Genomic DNA, 20,745 nt, shown 5'->3' on the forward strand with positions numbered 1-20,745 from the left:
TCTATCTCTTACAATGGTTAAATAGTATCAATACAAATTGCGCCTGTGAGAAAAATAGTGCCCTGAAGTTCGAACTGTCTTTGTGTTTTACGTGGTAAGATAAAGATCCTAGATTTCCTCTGCATCAGAGTTCTTTCAGAAAGCCATGAAAAAACAAAACACTATGTTTACACTGTCTTGTACGTTTCAGTTTCACATTGCATTCTGTGGCTTTGTTGCAGTTGCTCCACCAGTCATCTTTCAAGGAAAATCTCTCACGTAAGAGTTTTCTTCTTATATAGAAAAGCATTGTTACAACCTCTCCATCTTACACTCTTTACTCAATTGTCTACAACCTCTCTGAGGGAGTCCATCTGATTCCATGTTTGTTTGGTTTGGTGGACAGAGGTTTCTTGCCAGCACTTGAGCTTCTAACTACTAATGCGGCGGTCGGAGTAAGTATTTTACTTCTGTTCATTTACAAGTGCTTACCTTACCAATATGTTTTCTCCCTCATCCTAGATTTGTATTCATTGGGGCGGGGTTCTTCTGCATCGAAACACTTCTCAATATCTGGGTGATTCAGCAAGTATATCCTACTTCCGAGGGAGCGGCAAAGCTGCACAGATGAAACGCGAAGCTGCAACTTCGACCTTGATGCGTGCGCTTGAAAGGCAAACACTCTTCACTTTAGAATGTATCAACGGTGGCTTGAGGTCTAGGCTGACAATTTTTTTTTTTGTTGGAATTACTTTGTAAAGACTAAATCAAAGTAGTCATGGGAGATCTCAAGCCGAAACTGTGTTGTTCAATTGTCTAATGAGAGTCAATCCAGCTCTGTGCAATAGTTTTTGCTACTCCTCTCTTCTCACCATTAACCTACGAACCTTGAGTGCATCACATGGGACGACCTATCCACTTGTACATGTTACTTAGAAGTTGTCCTTTCTGACAGTATCTCCAAGTAAGGCAGACCAAGATACCGTGTTCTTCTTAGACATCCCATTGAACACTTGCCTAGCTTCCCCCGATCCGCATTTACCATACATATCCAAAAGACTACTCTCCATAACAATCACCCGTTTTGTGAAAGTGTTACTATATAATACTTTTCTGTGGTGTAAAAATATATAGTTTACTACCGAAAAAGGTTTAACTATTTCTGGAAAAACAATCAGACCTTTTTGTCCGAAAATATTGGGTTTCTCTAGGCCGAATATGTAAGTGAAGTGGCATTTATATTGGGTTCAAAGTAGAAGCCCAATTAGTAACTTTGATAACCAAAAAAAAAACCTCGCCGTTGCCGGGGATCGAACGGGTCACCCGCACCGGCGGCGAACGTACTTGACAGCAATAACTACACTACTACTTTTGTTAGCAGCATTAGAAAGAGCATTAGGAACCTCTGTTCAGACGTTAAAGCGAAACGTTGTTAATGGCGTTGCTTAACGAAACAAATCAGACCTTTTTGTCCGAAAATACTGGGCTTCTCTAGGCCACTATACTACAACGACTTTGTTATTAGCAGCATTACAAAGAGCAATAGAAAACCTTTATTCAGACGTTAATAACGCCAAACGTTGTTAATGGCGTTTCTTATAGAGGGGATGCCCTTAACGCACACCCAGAAAGAAAAAGGGTCACATTTTGGGCCTATAAAACCAAATTCCTTATATCTGATATTGATCAGATTAGATAAATGGATTAGTTGAGTTGGACAATGGTTTTGAAATTAAGCGGATTGATTAAACCGCGCTTAAAAAGGCGTTTTCTGGTCTGGTTACATAAATGGATTAGTTGAGTTGGACAATGGTTTTGAAATTAAAACAAGGGACTGTGTTATTAAACAGTGGGAGAAAAAGAGGAACCGGTCAGCATCAGTGGACAACGACTACGACTTTCTTATCATCATTAAAGATCTCTCTCCATCCATCTCTCTTCTCCAACATCGAAAAATGGCTTCTCACTCTTTGACTCTCTTCTCTTCTTCTTCTACATTGCTCCCTTCTCCTCTCATCAAATTCACTCACCCAATCTATCTACCGTCCGTTTCCCCCCAATCAATACCAAACCCAATCATCACTCCCTCCGTTGTTCCGTCTCGATCGAGAAAGAAGTCCCCGAAACGGAACGACCCTTCACATTCCTCAGAGACTCTGACGACGATTCCACTCACTCTTCTTCAGTCAGGGCTCGTTTCGAAGCCATGATTAGAGCTGCTCAAGACAGCGTCTGCGAGGCCATCGAAGCCGTCGAATCCGGTCCGAAGTTCAAAGAAGATGTCTGGTCTCGACCCGGCGGAGGCGGAGGGATCAGCCGCGTGTTGCAGGACGGGAATGTGTTTGAGAAAGCTGGGGTTAATGTCTCTGTTGTGTATGGTGTTATGCCTCCTGAAGCTTATAGGGCTGCTAAAGGCTCTGCTTCTTCTGATCAGAAACCTGGTCCTGTTCCCTTCTTCGCCGCCGGTGTCAGCTCGGTAACACCATCTCTCTCTCTTTATCTCTCTCTCTCTCTCTCTAGATTACAGAAAGATCAAGTCTTTATGTGATTCTTGTAGGTCTTGCATCCCAAGAACCCTTTTGCTCCGACTCTGCATTTCAACTATCGATACTTCGAGACTGATACTCCAAAGGGTAAGTGTAAAAAGTGTAAAAGTTACAGTCTTTTTTTTTTTTTGGATAGTAGATTAGTAGTATTGATTTTTTTTGTCAATGTGCAGATGTCCCTGGAGCTCCGAGGCAGTGGTGGTTTGGTGGTGGAACTGACTTCACGCCAGCTTACATCTTTGAAGACGATGTCAAGCATTTCCACACGGTCTGAGACCTTATTCCTTTCTTGAGCTTTGTGATTTGATGGAGTTTTTGCTCTTATTATTATAAAGCTTGTATCTTTCTTTGTTGTTAGATTCAAAAGCAAGCGTGTGACAAGTTTGACCCTTCCTTCTATCCTCGGTTCAAGAAATGGTGTGATGACTACTTTACATCAAGGTAATGTCTAGGAACAGCGCAGAGACTAAGAGTCTTTTTTTCATAAGCCTGTTGTATTGTGTTTAAGGACGCTTTGATCTTTTGCTTGCAGCACCGTGATGAGAGACGAGGACTTGGAGGGATATTCTTTGATGATCTTAATGACTATGATCAGGAAATGCTTCTGAAATTCTCCACTGGTAAATGACTAATTCTTCAAAATATTATGATGTTAGTGTGTTCTTGGTAGACTAATTTTAAGTTGATTTTGGGATTTTCACAGAATGTGCGAACTCGGTTGTACCGGCTTATATACCTATAGTAGAGAAAAGAAAAGACATGGAATTTACAGAGAAGCACAAGGCATGGCAACAGTTGAGGAGAGGGAGATATGTTGAATTCAACTTGGTATTATAATAACATCCACTAGCTTTTATGAGCCTTGGTACTTTGTTAGTGAGCCTCTAATGTGTGTGTTGTATTGATTTTGAAAGGTATATGATCGTGGGACGACGTTTGGTCTAAAGACAGGAGGGAGAATAGAGAGCATTCTTGTCTCTCTTCCACTGTCAGCAAGATGGGAATATGACCATGTAAGTTCCTTTTCCCATTTGTGAAAGACACACTAAGTCCTAAATCATAACTCATTAGGCTATATTACAAGTGTAGTAGTAACTGTGTTTTGTTGGGTGTAGAAACCGGAAGAGGGGACAGAGGAGTGGAAGCTATTGGATGCGTGTATCAACCCCAAGGAGTGGATATAGCTTGTGGTGAGGGCTTGAGTGAGTTTGTTTTCATTGTTTTGAGTTTTGAGCAGCTTTAGAGAGATTAGAGTAATGAAGAGATGGATAAAGGGAGAGTTTGTAAGGTGACTGTGTATGTGAAACATGCGTTTGAAACGCTGTCGTTATGTTTTATAGAATCCAAGCTTAAGACAACCATGGTTTATAAGTGTATGAATCACTAAGAAAAGATGACACCATCACTAGAATACGATAAGAGCACAATAAAAAAGCAATTAAGATATAAATACTGATTAAGAGCCTTTGATCCTAAACACTTGCTGCAAGCTTCACATCTTCCACTGTTTAGGATCATGGTCTTGTAAAACTCATATGAATATGGATAAGTACATCAATCTATAAAGAGTGCAAAATTTAAACACCATTAAACGTGATAGGCGTTTAAAGCCAAGATTAGTTAGCATTATTATTTTTCTTTATTGTTTTTGTTCCTATTATTCACACTATAAGCATGGAAAGTTGAATCCTGTTTTGCCATATTTCTACTTAACATCAAAAACAACTATTCACAGCATGGATTAATTACCATTAACATCCTTACAAACTTGTTGAAAAAGAGAGACAGGATTCAGTTTTATTACATTCATCAACTTTTATTTTACTTTATTGTTTTTGTTCCAGTCTACACTATTAATATTTATTAATTTTTTTTGTCACATTCTGTTCTTTATACTAAAACAAGCATGTAAAGTAGTGGCAAAGAGTTTATCGACCGTTGCATAAAATACCTTTTGCGTGTTAACGCTCGCCACGGCCCACATGGCCTGGTGGGGCCCATTAAGATAATTTTCGTCTCAATCAACTGAATGTAATCCCAAAGATACCCCTGTTCATAGCTCTAGCTCCATCGACAATGATATCTATCTCGTATAAACTGGGGGTGATAACGTAATTGACAAATATAAACAGAGTTGATGCTGCCATGTCATCCGCCGCTTAGATATCCAGGGGTATCTCTGTAAATTACAAGAAACTGCGCGCTTCTCTAACGACCATACGTGGCGAAATGCTACTGGCTAGAGAGTGATGTTTAACTATATAAAGACCACTAACCAAGAAGAATACATTCGATCTTATAATTCCTCTGTGACTGACTACAAAACAGAGAAGGTGAAGAAGACGAAAGAAAGAAAGAAAGAAAGAAAGAAAGAAAGAAAGAAACGGCGCCGTGTAAACGTAATCCTTCACCGAGGTTAGTAATCTCCGACTCTGAGCTTCTGTTCTCAGCTTTTCATGTTGTAGCTGTGAAGGATGAAACTTGTAAGCTGAAGAATCTCTGTTTTTATTTGGATTTTGAGTGGAGATTAAGCTTTTGAGAAGAGTGAAAGAAGATGGTGATGGAGTCATCAAAGTGGTGGTGGATTGGAAACCACAACACCACTAATTTCTCTCCTTGGCTTCATTCTACTCTCTCCGGTAACCTTCTTGTCTCTCTTTCTTGGCTCTGAGAAGAAGAAAAGAAATCTCTCTTTCCTCGGTTTGATTATATGGTTTCCAAAGGTGTTAACTTTTAATTGTAATTGTAATTGTAATTTTGAAGAGTTGGATAAGAAGACAAAGGATATGCTGAGAGTGGTCGATGAGGATGCGGATACTTTCGCCGCAAGAGCTGAGATGTATTACAAGAAGAGGCCTGAGCTTGTTGCCATGGTCGAAGATTTCTACCGTTCGCATCGCTCCTTAGCCGAGAGGCACGACTTGTTGCGACCCTCTTCTGTGCACAAACACGGCTCAGAGAAGCATCATGATAAATCATCAACTTGCGATGATGAGTCTTCTTGGTCCAAGGCTTGTGAGACTCATGACGACTACAACGCTGAGTCTGAAGTTGATGACGGTGAATCATCCTCAGTCGATTATGGTGGGAATTGTGAGATGCTGAAGGAAGAGATAGAGAGGCTGAGGGAGGAGAATAAGTTTTACAGCGAAATGGTGAGAGAGAGAGATGAAGAGAAGAGGGAAGCTATAAGGCAGATGAGTTTAGCGATAGACATGCTCAAAGAAGAGAACTCAGAGCTCAAGAGATGTGTTTCCTCTGTTGTTGTGAAGAGGAAGGTTAAGCTTGAAGGGTTTTGGGGGAGATTAGTAGGCAACTGGATCCTCTCAAAAACAGATTCTACTTCCAGAGAGAGAGTTTTATAGAAACCTAGAACTATCTAAATGACCTATATATATATATTTATAAACACTTAAAACAAAACAAATTACACTCTTCCTTTTCTTTCCATTATTTCAACTTTGTATAGACACAACATACAACAAAGAGACGTGCCACAATAAAGAGAGGACACTGAACATTAAACTAACACAAGGTAAACAAAAAATATAGTATGTATTATCTATATGATTCTGCTAAAAGAGGCTCCGTGGTTTTTGATTTCTTGGTACTTCGTGCTTCTTTACCCACAAGCTTCTTCACCGTTACTCCTACCTTGCTTTGATACTCCTAACGCAACACACACAGTCACTAATCTTTGATTCAATACATATGTATCAATGGTTTTGATGCTTACCACTGGCGAAGCTCGTGTTATGGATGATACAGCCGCTGCTGCTGCAGCAGCCACGCGTACCCTGAAATGATGTCAGAATAGTTTTACTTTTTCAGTGAATCTTTTTAGTAAAATCTGTAGACTCAGAACTAAGTAAATATCATTACAATACCTTTTATGTACATCAATGTAAACGTCGGTTTCATCCACGATCTCTGCCTGCATTTCCAGTAAAATCACACAAAGCAAGTGTGATCAATATATAGGAAACATAAGCATAGAGTAGAGACTTTTGAAAGACATACTTGTAGAAGTTCTTCAAAGACATCTTCTAACGTGATGATGCCTATAACTTCTGCATCCTCGTTATCTTCCAACAAACGCGGCAAGTCCCACCTTGTCACAAGGCCGTTCTGTTGGAAATTTCTCCCCCTAGTTTCCACATGTGTTGGTGCTTTATCAATATCAACCACCACAACATCATGATGCCTTTCATCCACATGCTTAAGCAAAGGAGCTGTTAGAAGAGGACTCGAGTATGAGTTCATATATTCCTCCTTGGGTGGTTCCCCATTACTCATCAACTGCATGTTCTTCTTTTTATCTTTATCTTTGACCTTGACAACCGCGGCCATGTGACTGTTCCCCTTTTGAAACTCGTTGAGGATATCATACAATGGCATATCTGATGGAACCCTGCAAAGGCAACGTATGGGAGAACTTATACTTAATTCATGTGGAAAACACACTTAAGGAAACAAGATATACCTTGGGATCTTCCTGATGGAAACAGAACTTACTGATGTTTCTGTTTCCGCTCGTACAGTTAGAAGACTCTTAACCTAAGTAATAACATCATATACAGAAATAAATAAATCTAATAGAGCTCAGTGAAATGAAGCAATGCAAAAGTTTGACAGGGAGTTACCAATAGAAGCCCAATGATATTTTTTGGATTCCCTAAGTATACTGGGATCCGGCTATGTCCTCTGGAAAGTATTTTTCCAATTGTTTCCCTGCATTTTTTACAAGGTGAATATTCATGATCTCATATTAGTTACAGTATATTCAACAAATCAGCTAAATGGAGTTTCTCAAAACCCATTTTTCTTTGATAGATTTGACAAATAGAGAAAGAAAATCATCTAGAAAAGACCAACTCTAAGCTTAACTCACCAGTTTAGCTTTGTAGTTACATCCAAGGAAAATGTTGATTCAATTGGCGTCATAGCCTCCTCAGCTGTCTGAGCTTCCAGGAAACGAAAGCGTGTGAATTAGATTAGTGGAAGTAATCTTGAAGCAGTAAAAAAAATATTAATGTAGTTTCAATACCAAGCCTCATGCTAACCATTTCATTGTAAACATAACTTATTCTGATTAGTAATGCAATCATGGCTAATGCAAATCCTTACCTTCTCACTCAGATCAAGGGCTCCGCTTATAATCATTGTTTCCTCGTGTGTCAGTTCACCTCCCTTACCAGCCTATGTTGCAAAGAAGCAGTATGTCAATGGAAGCTGGGAAAGAAAAGTACTTTTTGATTATAAATTAACTTGACAAAACAGATAGGGGTTACATCACAAATTCGCCTTTTTTTTCTATCCTGGTTTCGTTTGATTGTTAGATCATAAAAGAGAAACTACCTCCTGGCTGTGCATTGAGACAAGTGCTTTCAGCTGAGCTCGCCTAAACAGTGTGTCATTATGCCCAATTACCGCATCAAGAACCTGAGGTTGATAGAAGTAAACACCCTCAGCTACATAACACTCTGACATCTATAAATGCATCCACTTGTCTAGGTGATATAATCAATGCAATTAGCTTCAACAAGTAACACTTCATAATGACATCTATTATATTAAATACAAGGTCCAACAAATTCCACATTTTTTTCTATACTGGTAGCATAGCTTATTGAATATTGTAGCAACTAGATCCATTGTGGTTTATTGACATTTAGTGCTGTTGACAAAGAAAGATTTGTCTACAAAAAAAAAAACACCACCTTGCCTATAGGGTAAGCGATAGGATAGCAGAGTATCATCAAAATGCGAACCAGCCACAAAAAGTTAGCCCCAACAGCAAGCCCATACCTCGAGCATATCGCTTGTGGAATTATCTGCTTGTAACATAGTTTTTGTATCAGCTAAAGATAGAAAGTTCTGAATAAAAGACAAACTTGAATGTGTGTTTCAAAAAAAAAAAGAGAATAAAAGAGAAACTAGCACCAAAGAAGGCAAAACAAAAAAGGTTACCTCCCCAAAAGCAAGAACAAAAGTAACAGAGAGCAAAACAGCCACAAAGGGATGGAAGATCTTATCAAGACATATAGGAAGTGCCTGGAAAAAGGAATAAAAACAAAATCTTTCAATAATAATAACTGCAATAATGTATTATCCTAATAATGAGGTTCACACAATTAGTAGTTTATAGCCGTAAATCAAGAAACAAATCAAGTGTTTGTACCTCCATGGCAGCTGCATTGCATAGAAGCAGAGTCACAAGCAGTTGATGCTGCTTCTTAACCACTGGTAAGATAGCAGCTACAATATATACAAATTCAAGTAACTCCAATTACAGCCAAATTTACAAAATACTCAATAAAACGACAATAAAAAAACAAATTCAAGTAACTCCAATTACAGCCAAATTAACAAAATACTCAATATAAAGACAAAAAATTTATATTAATTCTACCGTTACAAATCAAGCAAGTTATGTATGTTTCAATCAAAGCATCGATTTTTTTTAACCGTGGAGTAATTAAAGAAGAGAAAAAGACAAGACCGTACCGGCTTGTTTTTTCTCGGAGGAGGAACCACTCTGCTGGAGAATCTCGAGCTCGACAAGGCCAAGGGACATTAATCCGAGCGTTAAGCCCGACATTATCCCAGCGAAGAGAACGAGGAGACACGCTACACCGACGACGACGAACCACCACGGGGAACCGAATCGGATGTCTTCCGCCTCGAAGACAAAGCTGTTCAACGAATAAGCTGCTTTTACGAGGACTACCATGCTCAGAACACCCATTTTGTCGTTTTCCTCAGCTTCGATTTGGTCGAAACAAACAGCGACGGAGCTCGAGAGAGAGGGGACTTATGATGTGAAATGTTTTTTTTGGTTAGAAGGAAGACAGTGATACGGGGATACATGGACCTACGGACACGTCAGCAATCAACATGCGTTTTCTCCTCTCTTTTTTATTCAGCTGTTACTCATGCGTCTTTATAAAATTGATTTGCTGACTACTCGTATAGTTTATTTGTGAGGAGCAACGTGATAGCTATGAAGTACTTAGCTTTCATAATAGATAGACATGTATTAAACGGTCACCTTCCACGGTTTTAACGCCCCGAGAAGGATACACCAGTGCACTTGCCTCTTGCCCCCATCAGTCCATCACACAACTCTTGAGTTCTTCCAAAATATCATTTGGATTGTTTTGCATTTAAATTACTTTAAAAAAAAAATCAAATATCAAGTTTTAAAAATTCAGTAAAACGTTGCTGGAAAAAAAATTAGAAACCTAAGAAAATTGTTAAATAATAAACTGAAACGAGTGTTCTCTCATAATACTATTACACTAGTGTAAGAATCCTAAACTAAACTAATTGTCATTACTAGAGCTGGAGACATTGCCCACCTCTCTAACGAGAACCCAAAGGATCAAATCTCGGGAGGCTTATGGAGTAGCATTTTGTGCTTGTTCTTCAATGGTCAACGTGAATGATTAACAATTAAATAAATAGATTCCCCTTATTTTCTTAATTAAACAAAAAAAATACAAATACCCAATAATAAACTTTGTTTGGGCTTTATGCGTTATCTACAAGCCCAAACTTTGGGCCTAAAGAAAATGTTCGCGGAAAAAAAGTTTCTACAGCGAAACCAGAACGAGAGAGAGAAGCAAACAGAATCTCAAGATCGAAGTAACACTGAACTCAAAGGATTGAAAGCAACAATCTCTCAATCGATTTCTGCAATTCAGCGGAGATAGAGGCGAGGCAGTGTGAAGCATATCTCCAGAATCGGGGAAGAGGAGGCATTCAAATCTGGCGAAAGTGGAGGGGTTAAGGGCGAGGCCGTGGCTCAAGCCAGGATCTTATGCGAATGGAGATCAATACGACTACGACGGCGATGAGGGTGACCACTCGAGGCCTTGGTGGCGCCGACGCCTCAGATCCTTGTATATGGCGGCGAGTTCCTTTACTCCGTCCACTTTCCGGATAGCAATATCGCTCCTCCTCCTTGTCGCTATCGGCACCGCTTTCATTTTTCTCCCCGTTGAACAGGCAATTTCTCTATTCCACTATCCACGCGTGTACTTGTTGTAGCTTTAGTGAATCGATAATCGTCGGTGGCGAATAGAATGGAGTACTGCTGCTGGAACTCGCTAGATCGCTGTTTATCTGTTTGGTGATAGTGTTGTTAGGTAGTTACTAGCTAGATTGTTTACACTATGAATCACATTTTGCGAGCATCTGTTGTTTGAAGGTAGCAACAAAATTTCGATTTTCTTATGAATTTAATCGGGAATTTTGCTAGACCTGGTAGTAGAGAGTAGTGATAGATCAGAAGAATGGTAATATGTATGATTTAGAATCATTGTTTTTGTTCACTTTCTGCAGAAATTGAAGGACTTCTTGTTATGGATTAAGGAAGATCTTGGACCCTTTGGTCCACTTGCGTTGTAAGCTTCTTCTCAAGCTTGCTACTTTCTTTTGTTCTCTTCTTTTTAAATTTAATGTCCCACCTCGAATATGTTTACTTTGCCGACATTGTGCTCTGGCTGCCTTTAATAATCTTACCCTTCTCACTGAAAATTGCAGGGCTTTGGCTTATATTCCCCTCACAATTGTGGCGGTTCCTGCTTCTGTACTTACGGTAGGTTTCAATTCATAACTATGTATGAGATAGAGGGTGTGCTTCTATGGTACAACATGGTATACTCGGGCTTTTTATCTTTGTTCTGATAGTTATGATTTGGTTTCGGCAGCTAGGGGGTGGTTATCTTTTTGGCCTCCCAGTTGGATTTGTAGCCGACTCTCTTGGAGCTACGTTGGGTGCAACAGCAGCATTTCTACTTGGTAGAACGGTATGTCTCTTTGATAACATAGTATATGATTCTGTAATTTATATTTCCTCTTGCAATGGCTAACCAGATAAGTAATTGATTCATGTTTCTTTTGCATCTTCACAACTAGGCAATCAAACTATGTGTGGCTCTTTCCTATCTTAACTATCTCATTGTCGCTAATGATTTTTTTTTTTTTGTCTTTCTGGTATCATGCAGATTGGTAAATCTTATGTCACCTCAAAAATAAAGCATTACCCAAAGTTTCAAGCTGTTTCCGTTGCAATTCAGAGATCTGGCTTCAAGGTATGAAAGTAGCTTTCTCTCAATTAATTGACAATTCGTTTTTATTCATACAAGCTATACCTGGGACCAACAGTATGGCATGGTATCTTAAATCTCTGGCTACGATTTAATTGTTGACTACTAACTACATGTTAATATTTTCTTCCTGTACAGATAGTTTTGCTGCTACGTGTTGTCCCCATTCTGCCCTTCAATATGTTGAATTACCTCCTATCTGTCACCCCGGTTCGCCTAGGGGAATACATGCTGGCCACTTGGTTGGGAATGATGGTACTGACACATTCTCTTGCATGTTGGCCATTATGTACATTGATAGTTGTTGAAGGATAGCCTAGTTATTTGATCTTTGTTTTTGCACCCAAGAACTGATCTGTCTTTGGAGGTTGGTAGTTGTGTGTAACTCAAATGGGCATGCGTTCTATGTACCCAGTTCATGGATAGCATGCATGTGAAACTGTTGATTGCTTAGATTATCCATGATTATGACTAACCTTCTGAAATGTTTTAATGTAACAGCCCATTACGTTTGCGCTAGTTTATGTTGGAACTACTCTGAAAGATCTGTCTGATATTACACATGGATGGCATGAAGTGTCAGTTTTTCGTTGGGTAAGATTTTGCTCATTTTTTTCTACTTGGCTGCTAATTTTCTATGGTATTATATGCACTTTTCTGTTGCTTATTTTCTATCGGATTACATCTCTGGGATCTGAAATATTAGAGAATTTCTCTTGAATATCCTAAGGATAATGATTTTTTCATAACAAAGTCTTAACTGTACTATTGCAGTTATGCAAATCTGATATTTCTTTCTTCCACATTGTGTCTTGTGAATGTAGGTACTAATGATGGTTGGCATTGCTCTAGCTGGTGAGTCTCTTATGTAATCATTTCCAAATATATATATATAGTAGAAACAAACTGGGTGGTGTTTGTTTTGACCCGACATTTGTGACCTGGTCTGGTAACAAAAACCTTGTATAGATATTGTCTGATCTAATCAAAGTATTGTTTACAATGGTGCAGTAATTCTGATAATATGCGTAACAAGAGTGGCGAAGTCATCATTGGAGAAAGCATTGGCTGAGAATGCAATTGATACATTAGATGGGAAGAAGAATGATGACACATCCATGCTCCCCATTGCAGAACCACCACCACCAACGGATCATCTACACGAACCTCTCGACATCAGAATCGACCCATAAGAAAGAACAAACAAAAGGAACCAAACCTCTTGAGTTTGTAAATTTTCCAGAGATTTTTTTACCGAGGGAGAATATTATTTGATAACGTTTTGTATAGCCCATAATAATACATAGATTCACCGTTTAAGTAAGTCGTTCCTTTTTCACTTGCTTATTTTTATTTACTTAGCATTTACAGATTCATGTAAAAAAAAAGAGAGCATAGTTAACCCGAATTAACTTGAAAATTCGATGGAGTACTAATTAGAGGAAGGGGCTCTTTATGCAGCCAAAAGATTTTGATTTGGTTATCCCTCGATGTGGTCTTGTTAGTAAGCTAAGCTGTATTGTACTCTCGTTAATTGTATTATGCCAATTATATTATGCCATGGACATTATGTATGCTTAAATGATTACTGTGGTTATTAGTTCTTTCAGATGGAAGATAACTCGGTTGAATTTGATTAGGCCAGTAACAGATTAGTGTTTGTTCCCCGTTATTGGGCCTTAGCGCTAACTGTGCTAACTTTTCTTTTTCAGTCAAAACCTGTGCCAAACTTTTTTTTTTCTGGTCAAAACCTATGCCAACTTGAATCTATTTGATCATTTCCTCAAAAGGAAAACAAATCAGTGGGTACATGTGGTTGTCTTGAAAAGACCAGATGTTAATTTATGAAATAATATCACTCAGAGTCACTTTTCATCTTTTAATATCATGATAGGTCACTTTCTTCTACAAGGACACTTTATTTCAACTTTGTAGTTCATTGTTAACTGATTCAATTTAATCTTAAAGACATAGTTGACTAACCTAACTACACATGTGGCGGGACTTAACCTCAGCCACACATCTCTCATACCTCTCAACGGCTAAGATCATCCATTCCACATCTTGACAAGACATATATCTGTCTAATTTTTCAACCATCAGATTTACTTTTGTTTTTTTAATATGAATGGTCAAGATAAATCCAATGATATTTAGTTAATTACTCTTGATTCATCTTCTTCGTCGTTACTTTTTTTTTACAGATGAATCCAAAATCTTATATTATTGTCCATAATCTCTTAGATAATTGTTTCTAGACTTGATGTGTAGTAACATAACAACGACGCCGCAGCAAAGAAGTCTCATCGTCACCAAATTCTTTACCGCCATAGACGCCATCTCTCCACTTGTGGAAGCTAAAGGCTACCGCCAAGTAGTCAACAGCACCGAAAACTTAGCAGTCTATGCTTACGGATAGTGTATGGAAGATCTTCACAAGAAAGAGTTGGACTTGTGTTTTGCTCAGATCAAAGTTAAATCCCTCGTTGCTTAATCGTGTGAACATGTTTAAAAATACATTTGTATGTGTACACCAAGAATATATATTTGTATGTGTACACCAAGAATATATATTTCAATATATAATCGTGTACATGTTACACAAATAAAATTGTGTACAGTATAACTATAACGATTGTACATATGTAGACATATGACATAGTCATGGATATTGTTATAAGGTTGTACATATGGATACCTTATAACAGTGTACATATAGATACTACTATATGGTTTTGTACATATTTGGAGGCTATTTCATTTTAAAGTTTTATTTTTTTATCAGTATCAATCATTTTGTTTAGACAGCTTCATACTTAATAATTTATTCATATGTAAATTGATATTGACTAAGAAAACGTGTCATACAAAAATAATGATGCTTTCTGAAATATCAAATGTATCAAAATTGCAAATAGTGTACACAACTAATTCAAAAAGAAAAGTATTGAAATTGCAGTAGTTATTGCTATACATAGAACTTGAGGCACATTAACTTCACCTCCTCTTGAACAGTGCTAAGAGTGATTCCACTACTATCAACAACGTTTAGCTGATAACCAATCATGAGCTGGACTCAAAACAATCTGCATTTTCCATGAACTTTACAAGCACCTTTTGATTCTGTACACACATACACATAATATCATACAATGGTTGTACATGTGGATATCATTATAACCGTGTACACATGGATATTATTATATGGTTGTACATCTATTTTCACATATACTTATGAGACAAAGGTTTCACACAAAAGTAATGCCGCTTGCTAAAACATCATGGTACATATCAACACTCAAAAATGTCTACACACCAAGTTTTTTACATGTGTACACGCACACATACAAGCTCTAGTATACTGTTTACATATCCACACTCAAACATGCATGCCTACATACTAAGTTTTCTACGTGTGTACACGCAGACGCTACTAAATATGTACACCATCGCGCAGACACTATAATTTGAATATTAACAAAACAATAATACAACAGTCACTTTACAATTGCAGAAACACCAAAGGAAATTGAACTCTTTTATGCTAAGAGACTACGAGTTATAGAACCAACAAAAAACCAATAACTGACTTCTTCTACCTTAGTTGATAACAACAACTAGCAAGAGTGTTTTTGACCAAAGAATTACATAAGGAAGATCCACCAAAAAAAAACGAAGACAAAACTCTGCACATGATAAAACTTTAGGGACAAAACAAAAAAAAGGAAGAACTTGAAGGACTAACGGTTAAATTATGAGAAAATTATCCATTGTCGCTGAGCTCTCGATCCAGAGAACCCGAGTGACGACGACTCTGGATGGCAACGGCGGTGGAGCTGGGCGCGGTGGAACGACGTGGAGGTATTGCTTGTACGGCGGATGAGGCAGCGACTAGGAGATCCCATGGTGGAGAAGTTTGCCATGGCAGATTGGCGCAGACGTGAGTCGGCGGTGAGAAGCAGGTCACGGAGGAGGGTCAGATAGCACGGCGAGTAGGAGCTGTGGTGTATACAACAGGTGGAACCAAGAATTGAAGACCATAGAGCTTGGCGTGGAGGAGCTATGGCGTAGACGAGAGAGGAATCAAGTAGACGAGATGTTATTATCAAACAACGTCTCCGTCGTCGTACTTTTGTTTCCGGCCGATAACTGCGTTTACATTCTTTGTCTTGGTAATTGTGATAAGAAGATAAGAATTTGTAGTTAAAAAAAATGTCGTGAAAATTAAAAAATTTATTATTGTTTTGGTTTCACCATTTTAAACAAATTCAAAATTCAAATTATTCTAACTGAAAAAAAAAAGTAAACCGAAAGTCATCATCTAGTTTCGCTTAGTTGAGGGCAAGAGGGTCAATAAACACTAAAAACTACCTCCGTAGTAATAAGTATCTTAGAATGTAATAAAAAGACATAAAGTGTCTTAGAATGAAAATAACTCTTAATTTATTTACTGTTGAACAGAATAGAAATTACATTTAAATATTCGATTGACTGTATGATTGCACGTAAGCTACTAACGTGTGTATATGTTGTTTAACATACATATCAATAAACTGATGTGACCCGTAATTGATGTGTGTGCCAGTTTTATTATTATGATATACTGATCTCTTTAATACTAGTCTCTTCAAGAACGTTGAGTCTATTACTATCGAATCTTTTAATTGTTTTGCTAACTTAGCAAATTGATTCAATATAAAAAGAAGGAAAGGTCAAAAGGTCAAGAAAGGCACCCACTCACCTGGCTTGCATTACCTCTGACCATCCAGGCATCCACGGTGTTTCCTGTCTCTTTCAAATATATTTATTTCCTCTGTTATTGGTCAAGTAGGAATTATTTAATCAGCAAGTAACACAACATTTTTATTGTTAATTAACATATATTCGGTAATCTTATACGATACAAAAACTAAAGATCGAAAACCCTGTCAAATGGAGAAATAAAATCCGACAGTTGGATAAAACTCAAATGAGACCATTGTTTTTAGTTTATTTTCATAATATATAAAAATAGGTTTATGAGACAAAATAATATTAATATTTAATTGCAACTTAACCAAAAGCTAGCAAAACAAATTTTGGAATTTAAATTACACATTAATCTAAAAATAATTGTATAAACCGAACAAAAAAACAAAGACACTAAATTTGATTTGTGTCATCTTCACATGTGTTGTATCTGGAAAGTCATTGTCATCAAAGTCAATAACGTGACACTATTATGATATCCAACTAGCCGCCACATTAAAAAAAGACCACAATGTTGCTATAAATACACACAGTGAGACCAGTACTTATCATCAGCACTTCACATTCATCTCTAATAATGGCTGCCTCTCCGACCATTTTCTCCTTCCTTTTCCTTTTCTTCTTCTCACTCTCATCTGCTCAACAATCATTCCGACCAAAAGCTCTCCTTCTCCCCGTCACAAAAGACAAATCCACCAACCAATACACAACCGTCATCAACCAGCGCACTCCCCTCGTCGCCGCCTCCGTCGTCTTCGACCTCGGTGGTCGAAACCTCTGGGTCGACTGCGACAAAGACTACGTCTCCTCCACCTACCGCTCCCCTCGCTGCAACTCCGCCGTGTGCTCACGAACCGGCTCCACCGGCTGCGGCACGTGCTTCTCTCCTCCGAGACCTGGCTGTAGCAACAACACTTGCAGCTTAATCCCAGATAACACCGTCACGGGAACAGCCACCTCCGGAGAAGTTGCTACAGACGTTGTGTCGATTCAGTCAACTAACGGCGTTAACCCGGGTCGGGTCGTTAAAATCCCCAATTTGATATTCGGATGCGGAGCAACGTTTTTGCTCAAAGGACTTGCAACTGGAACCGTCGGTATGGCTGGTATGGGACGCCACAATAGCGGTTTACCGTTGCAGTTTGCGTCCGCGTTTAGCTTCAACCGTAAATTCGCAGTGTGTCTTACTTCGGGAAGAGGAGTTGCCTTCTTTGGTAACGGACCTTACGTTTTCCTCCCTGGAATTCAAATCTCGAATCTCCAAACGACGCCGCTTCTTATTAACCCTGTGAGCACTGCTTCTGCGTATTCGCAAGGCGAGAAGTCTACAGAGTATTTCATCGGCGTAACTGACATCAAAGTCGCCGATAAATCAGTTCCGATCAACAAAACGTTACTGAAGATCGACGGGACTACCGGATTCGGAGGAACAAAGATCAGCACGGTGGATCCGTACACCGTCATGGAGACGACGATCTTTAACAAATTCAGAATGGCGTTCGTGAAAGCAGCCACCGCGATGAACATCACTCGAGTACCGTCAGTGAAACCTTTCGGCGCGTGTTTCAGCACGAAGAACGTATTCGGAACGCGCGTTGGATACGCTGTGCCGGATATCCAGCTTGTGCTTCACAGCAACGATGTCGTTTGGAGGATCAACGGAGCTAACTCGATGGTGAGCGTTAGCCGTGATGTCATCTGTTTGGGTTTCGTTGACGGAGGAGTCAACGCAAGAACCTCTGTGGTGATCGGAGGGTTACAGCTGGAAGATAACTTGATCGAATTTGATTTGGCGAGTAACCGATTAAGCTTTAGTTCCACGTTATTGGGGCTTCGCACTAATTGTGCCAACTTCAACTTCACTTCCACCGCTTGATATGTTATGTAAGAAGCTGATGAATGATTTTAATAACTTGATTCGAATAATGGAATGAGTGACTATGATATATTGTTGTTGTTTTTCTGTGATTTTGTATTGGTTCTTTTCTGCATATCAATAAAAAAAACGACAAGAGAATAAAAGTTGATTACATAAACTAAAGGTGAATACTAATGTTTAAATCTGCAGTGAAAAATACCTCCAAAATCAAAGTATGACACTATGCCCAGACCAACAAAATCAAACCGGTTTACTAAGAAACCATGTCTTGCACACCAGTTTCAGCCATCTTCTCCGAATCTTCTTGTGTTAACAGAGTTTTCCTGCCCAAAGTCCCCGCCTTATCGTATGGTTGAGACATTTTCCTTAGAAACTGGAGCGAGCTCAAAAGAATTCAACTACTGGATTCTGAATACTTACGGCTTCTTGAGAAACAAGTAATGTTTTGAGGTTTACCTCTCGGGAAAATGTGGATAGCCATGTCAGTGCTTAGATTCAAGTGTGCATCTCGCAGATGTGAAAGCATCCAACCTGGTAACTTGGACCGCTTATCATGACGGCTATATCTGCATGTTTAAACATAAATGGCAGGTTTTTTAATAGACCAACATGAACATGTCTGTCTCGGTTCTGTCATACAAATTTCTTCCTATTTCTAAGTAACAGACAATGTGGATCTTTCTAACACTCGAGGTTAATATATATGATGTGGACAGAGAATCACAAGAACCTTAACGATTAGAGTTGAAGGACCATATATCATTACTCCATAATAATCAGCCTTTGACTGGATTATTTAAATGGGCTAACTTTTATTTTTTATCAGCAACGGGGTAAATAAAATCAAATTAAGCCCATTTACATTTGGGCTTAAGACAATGATTACGTCATCTATATATAATTGTTATTTGAATAAAAACTATTTAACTATCATATCATCAGTCATCGCCCAATCCTCGGCGGCGATTCGATTAAAGAAACATTCCGATGGATTTGCTCAGGCAAGAGATTCTGAAGAAGAGGCAGTCTCTCTCCGAGGAAGCTGGTGGCAAGAAGTTCTACAAACGATCCGATATCGAGCAGAAGAAACTCCAGAAGCTTCGCGAGGAAGAGCGACGCGAGCACGAGCTCAAGGCCCAGCGACGATCCGCCGCCGCCGTATCTATCAGCGGTGGTAAACAATCCGGCGATTCATCTGCTCCTGGCTCTTCCACGGCGTCGGAGACAGCTGCGATCGCTGATTCCAAATCCCTAACCGACGAGAAGAACATCGAAACCCTAGATCTTCCGAGGCATGAAGTGATTCGCAGATTGAGAATCCTCAAGCAGCCGATGACTCTCTTCGGGGAAGACGATCAAGCTCGTCTCGATCGGCTCAAGTACGTGTTGAAGGAAGGCTTGTTCGACGTCGACAGCGATGTCACCGATGGACAGACGAATGATTTCTTGCGGGACATCTCCGAGCTGAAGAAGCGGCAGAAGAGTGGGATCATGATGGGAGATAGGAAGAGGAAGAAGAGTAGTAGAGATGAGGAAGGTGATAGAGGGGAAGCGAGGGATGATGATGAGATTAGTGGCGAGTCTAGTGATGTTGATGCTGATAAGGATTTGAAGCGTTTGAAGTCTAACTTCGAGGAGCTTTGTGATGAGGATAAGATTCTTGTGTTCTATAAGAAGCTGTTGATTGAGTGGAAGCAGGAGCTTGATGCTGTGGAGAACACTGAGAGGAGAACTGCTAAAGGGAAGAAGAATGTAGCCACTTTTAAGCAGTGTGCTAGGTATCTTACTCCTCTCTTCAACTTATGCAGGAAGAAGGTATAAAGCATAATCCTTTTTTTGCTTTTGCTTGCTGTTTTGGTGTAACTCGTAGACTTGTTGTGTGAATATGAACTTATATAAGGTAGCAACTTGTTATGTAGATTATCTATGTTTTAAGCATTTGGACATTGACTATTTCAGTTCTATGGTAGCGTAGTGAACTATGTTGTTTAAACTTAGTTTGGGTTCAAACACAGATGCACAACGACTGGGTTTCTTTAGCTTGAGTACTTTTGGTTTCAGATATGGTGACAAGAAAAGAGTTTTGGATAATTCTAATGCTACTTAAACATTTAAGATGTAGAATGGCTAGTTGCAATCTGTTTCTTTAGTAACCTTGAGCTTAGCATTGAGGCTTTTGTGTTATCTACCATTTAGTAACTCCAGAAGATTTTGGTGCAAAGCAAGTTTCTCACTTTCTGTCTTATATTAAGGATAATATAAACGCTTTACATTGAAGTTTTATGAGCTCTCCGGGACTTATATGTTTACAAATTGCAGGGTTTGCCATCTGATATTCGACAAGCTTTGATGGTGATGGTTAACCATTGCATAAAGCGAGACTACCTCGCTGCAATGGATCACTACATCAAACTAGCCATAGGAAACGCACCGTGGCCTATCGGGGTGACTATGGTTGGTATCCACGAACGTTCCGCGC

The 20,745-nt window shown here is 39.0% G+C and overlaps 7 protein-coding genes and 1 long non-coding RNA gene across 12 annotated transcripts; 6 read left to right on the forward strand and 2 right to left on the reverse strand.

Moving 5' to 3' along the window:
- The first annotated feature begins 1,919 nt into the window (after nucleotides 1-1,919).
- LOC125578667 (coproporphyrinogen-III oxidase 1, chloroplastic) lies at nucleotides 1,920-2,799 on the forward strand. Its single transcript, XM_048742050.1, is given in 4 exon segments — nucleotides 1,920-1,980; nucleotides 1,983-2,455; nucleotides 2,537-2,612; nucleotides 2,699-2,799. Coding segments are annotated over 4 exon segments (696 nt in total). The 5' UTR covers nucleotides 1,920-1,934.
- A 155-nt stretch (nucleotides 2,800-2,954) lies between these two features.
- LOC125578253 (coproporphyrinogen-III oxidase 1, chloroplastic-like) lies at nucleotides 2,955-3,883 on the forward strand (the record flags this gene model as incomplete). The annotated part of the gene is made up of 5 exons (XM_048740607.1): nucleotides 2,955-2,966; nucleotides 3,058-3,145; nucleotides 3,229-3,353; nucleotides 3,440-3,538; nucleotides 3,641-3,883. Coding segments are annotated over 5 exons (393 nt in total), but the record flags the coding sequence as incomplete, so codon positions are not given.
- Nucleotides 3,884-4,831: 948 nt separating this feature from the next.
- Nucleotides 4,832-5,975, forward strand: LOC106369275 (protein NETWORKED 3A-like). 3 transcript variants are annotated; one of them, XM_048742051.1, is made up of 3 exons: nucleotides 4,832-4,940; nucleotides 5,052-5,164; nucleotides 5,289-5,975. In XM_048742051.1, exons 2-3 carry the CDS (start codon nucleotides 5,080-5,082, stop codon nucleotides 5,888-5,890), a joined length of 687 nt encoding a protein of 228 aa, XP_048598008.1. In that variant the 5' UTR covers nucleotides 4,832-4,940; nucleotides 5,052-5,079; the 3' UTR covers nucleotides 5,891-5,975. The 3 variants fall into 3 exon arrangements, with proteins under 3 accessions (XP_048598008.1, XP_048598010.1, XP_048598009.1); XM_048742053.1 differs by having other exon boundaries at nucleotides 4,850-4,940; nucleotides 5,058-5,164; XM_048742052.1 differs by having other exon boundaries at nucleotides 4,879-4,940; nucleotides 5,047-5,164.
- LOC106369274 (putative DUF21 domain-containing protein At1g03270) lies at nucleotides 5,910-9,485 on the reverse strand. 3 transcript variants are annotated; one of them, XM_048742048.1, is made up of 13 exons: nucleotides 9,033-9,485; nucleotides 8,707-8,783; nucleotides 8,496-8,579; nucleotides 8,246-8,359; nucleotides 7,884-7,967; nucleotides 7,653-7,724; nucleotides 7,417-7,484; nucleotides 7,169-7,256; nucleotides 7,009-7,082; nucleotides 6,546-6,936; nucleotides 6,413-6,459; nucleotides 6,262-6,322; nucleotides 5,910-6,191 (listed from the first exon to the last, which is right to left on the reverse strand). In XM_048742048.1, the coding sequence occupies exons 1-13, from the start codon at nucleotides 9,271-9,273 to the stop codon at nucleotides 6,084-6,086; spliced, it is 1,509 nt and encodes a 502-aa protein (XP_048598005.1). In that variant the 5' UTR covers nucleotides 9,274-9,485; the 3' UTR covers nucleotides 5,910-6,083. The 3 variants fall into 3 exon arrangements, with proteins under 3 accessions (XP_048598005.1, XP_048598006.1, XP_048598004.1); XM_048742049.1 differs by having other exon boundaries at nucleotides 5,910-6,183; nucleotides 9,033-9,483; XM_048742047.1 differs by having other exon boundaries at nucleotides 5,910-6,194; nucleotides 9,033-9,481.
- A 594-nt stretch (nucleotides 9,486-10,079) lies between these two features.
- LOC106369276 (TVP38/TMEM64 family membrane protein slr0305-like) lies at nucleotides 10,080-12,977 on the forward strand. Its single transcript, XM_013809407.3, has 9 exons — nucleotides 10,080-10,535; nucleotides 10,872-10,933; nucleotides 11,073-11,127; nucleotides 11,240-11,338; nucleotides 11,537-11,623; nucleotides 11,777-11,893; nucleotides 12,140-12,232; nucleotides 12,463-12,493; nucleotides 12,650-12,977. Exons 1-9 carry the CDS (start codon nucleotides 10,434-10,436, stop codon nucleotides 12,829-12,831), a joined length of 828 nt encoding a protein of 275 aa, XP_013664861.2. The 5' UTR covers nucleotides 10,080-10,433; the 3' UTR covers nucleotides 12,832-12,977.
- Nucleotides 12,978-14,458: 1,481 nt separating this feature from the next.
- LOC125578004 lies at nucleotides 14,459-15,977 on the reverse strand. The gene is made up of 2 exons (XR_007316336.1): nucleotides 15,384-15,977; nucleotides 14,459-14,761 (listed from the first exon to the last, which is right to left on the reverse strand). It is a non-coding gene; the product is annotated as an uncharacterized LOC125578004 (long non-coding RNA).
- Nucleotides 15,978-16,925: 948 nt separating this feature from the next.
- Nucleotides 16,926-18,370, forward strand: LOC106369277 (probable aspartic proteinase GIP2). The gene has a single exon (XM_013809408.3). It carries the CDS (start codon nucleotides 16,965-16,967, stop codon nucleotides 18,261-18,263), a length of 1,299 nt encoding a protein of 432 aa, XP_013664862.2. The 5' UTR covers nucleotides 16,926-16,964; the 3' UTR covers nucleotides 18,264-18,370.
- An 812-nt stretch (nucleotides 18,371-19,182) lies between these two features.
- LOC125578254 (pre-mRNA-splicing factor 18-like) lies at nucleotides 19,183-20,741 on the forward strand (the record flags this gene model as incomplete). The annotated part of the gene is made up of 2 exons (XM_048740608.1): nucleotides 19,183-20,081; nucleotides 20,586-20,741. Coding segments are annotated over exons 1-2 (984 nt in total), but the record flags the coding sequence as incomplete, so codon positions are not given.
- Nucleotides 20,742-20,745: the final 4 nt, after the last annotated feature.

The sequence above is a fragment of the Brassica napus genome, chromosome A9, assembly GCF_020379485.1.
Source record: "Brassica napus cultivar Da-Ae chromosome A9, Da-Ae, whole genome shotgun sequence".
Lineage (NCBI taxonomy): Eukaryota > Viridiplantae > Streptophyta > Magnoliopsida > Brassicales > Brassicaceae > Brassica > Brassica napus.

Bases quoted from the DNA above. Each gene is read 5' to 3' on its own strand.
- LOC106369275 (XM_048742051.1), top strand. From the start codon at position 5,080: ATGGTGATGGAGTCATCAAAGTGGTGGTGGATTGGAAACCACAACACC. The intron at 5,165-5,288 runs GTAACCTTCTTG...GTAATTTTGAAG, and splicing joins GCTTCATTCTACTCTCTCCG to AGTTGGATAAGAAGACAAAG.
- LOC106369274 (XM_048742047.1), bottom strand. From the start codon at position 9,273: ATGGGTGTTCTGAGCATGGTAGTCCTCGTAAAAGCAGCTTATTCGTTG. The intron at 6,323-6,412 runs GTATTGTAATGA...ACATCATTTCAG, and splicing joins TACATTGATGTACATAAAAG to GGTACGCGTGGCTGCTGCAG. The intron at 6,195-6,261 runs GTAAGCATCAAA...GTGTTGCGTTAG, and splicing joins TAACACGAGCTTCGCCAGTG to GAGTATCAAAGCAAGGTAGG.
- LOC106369276 (XM_013809407.3), top strand. From the start codon at position 10,434: ATGGCGGCGAGTTCCTTTACTCCGTCCACTTTCCGGATAGCAATATCG. The intron at 11,128-11,239 runs GTAGGTTTCAAT...TGGTTTCGGCAG, and splicing joins TTCCTGCTTCTGTACTTACG to CTAGGGGGTGGTTATCTTTT. The intron at 11,894-12,139 runs GTACTGACACAT...TTAATGTAACAG, and splicing joins CCACTTGGTTGGGAATGATG to CCCATTACGTTTGCGCTAGT.
- LOC106369277 (XM_013809408.3), top strand. From the start codon at position 16,965: ATGGCTGCCTCTCCGACCATTTTCTCCTTCCTTTTCCTTTTCTTCTTC.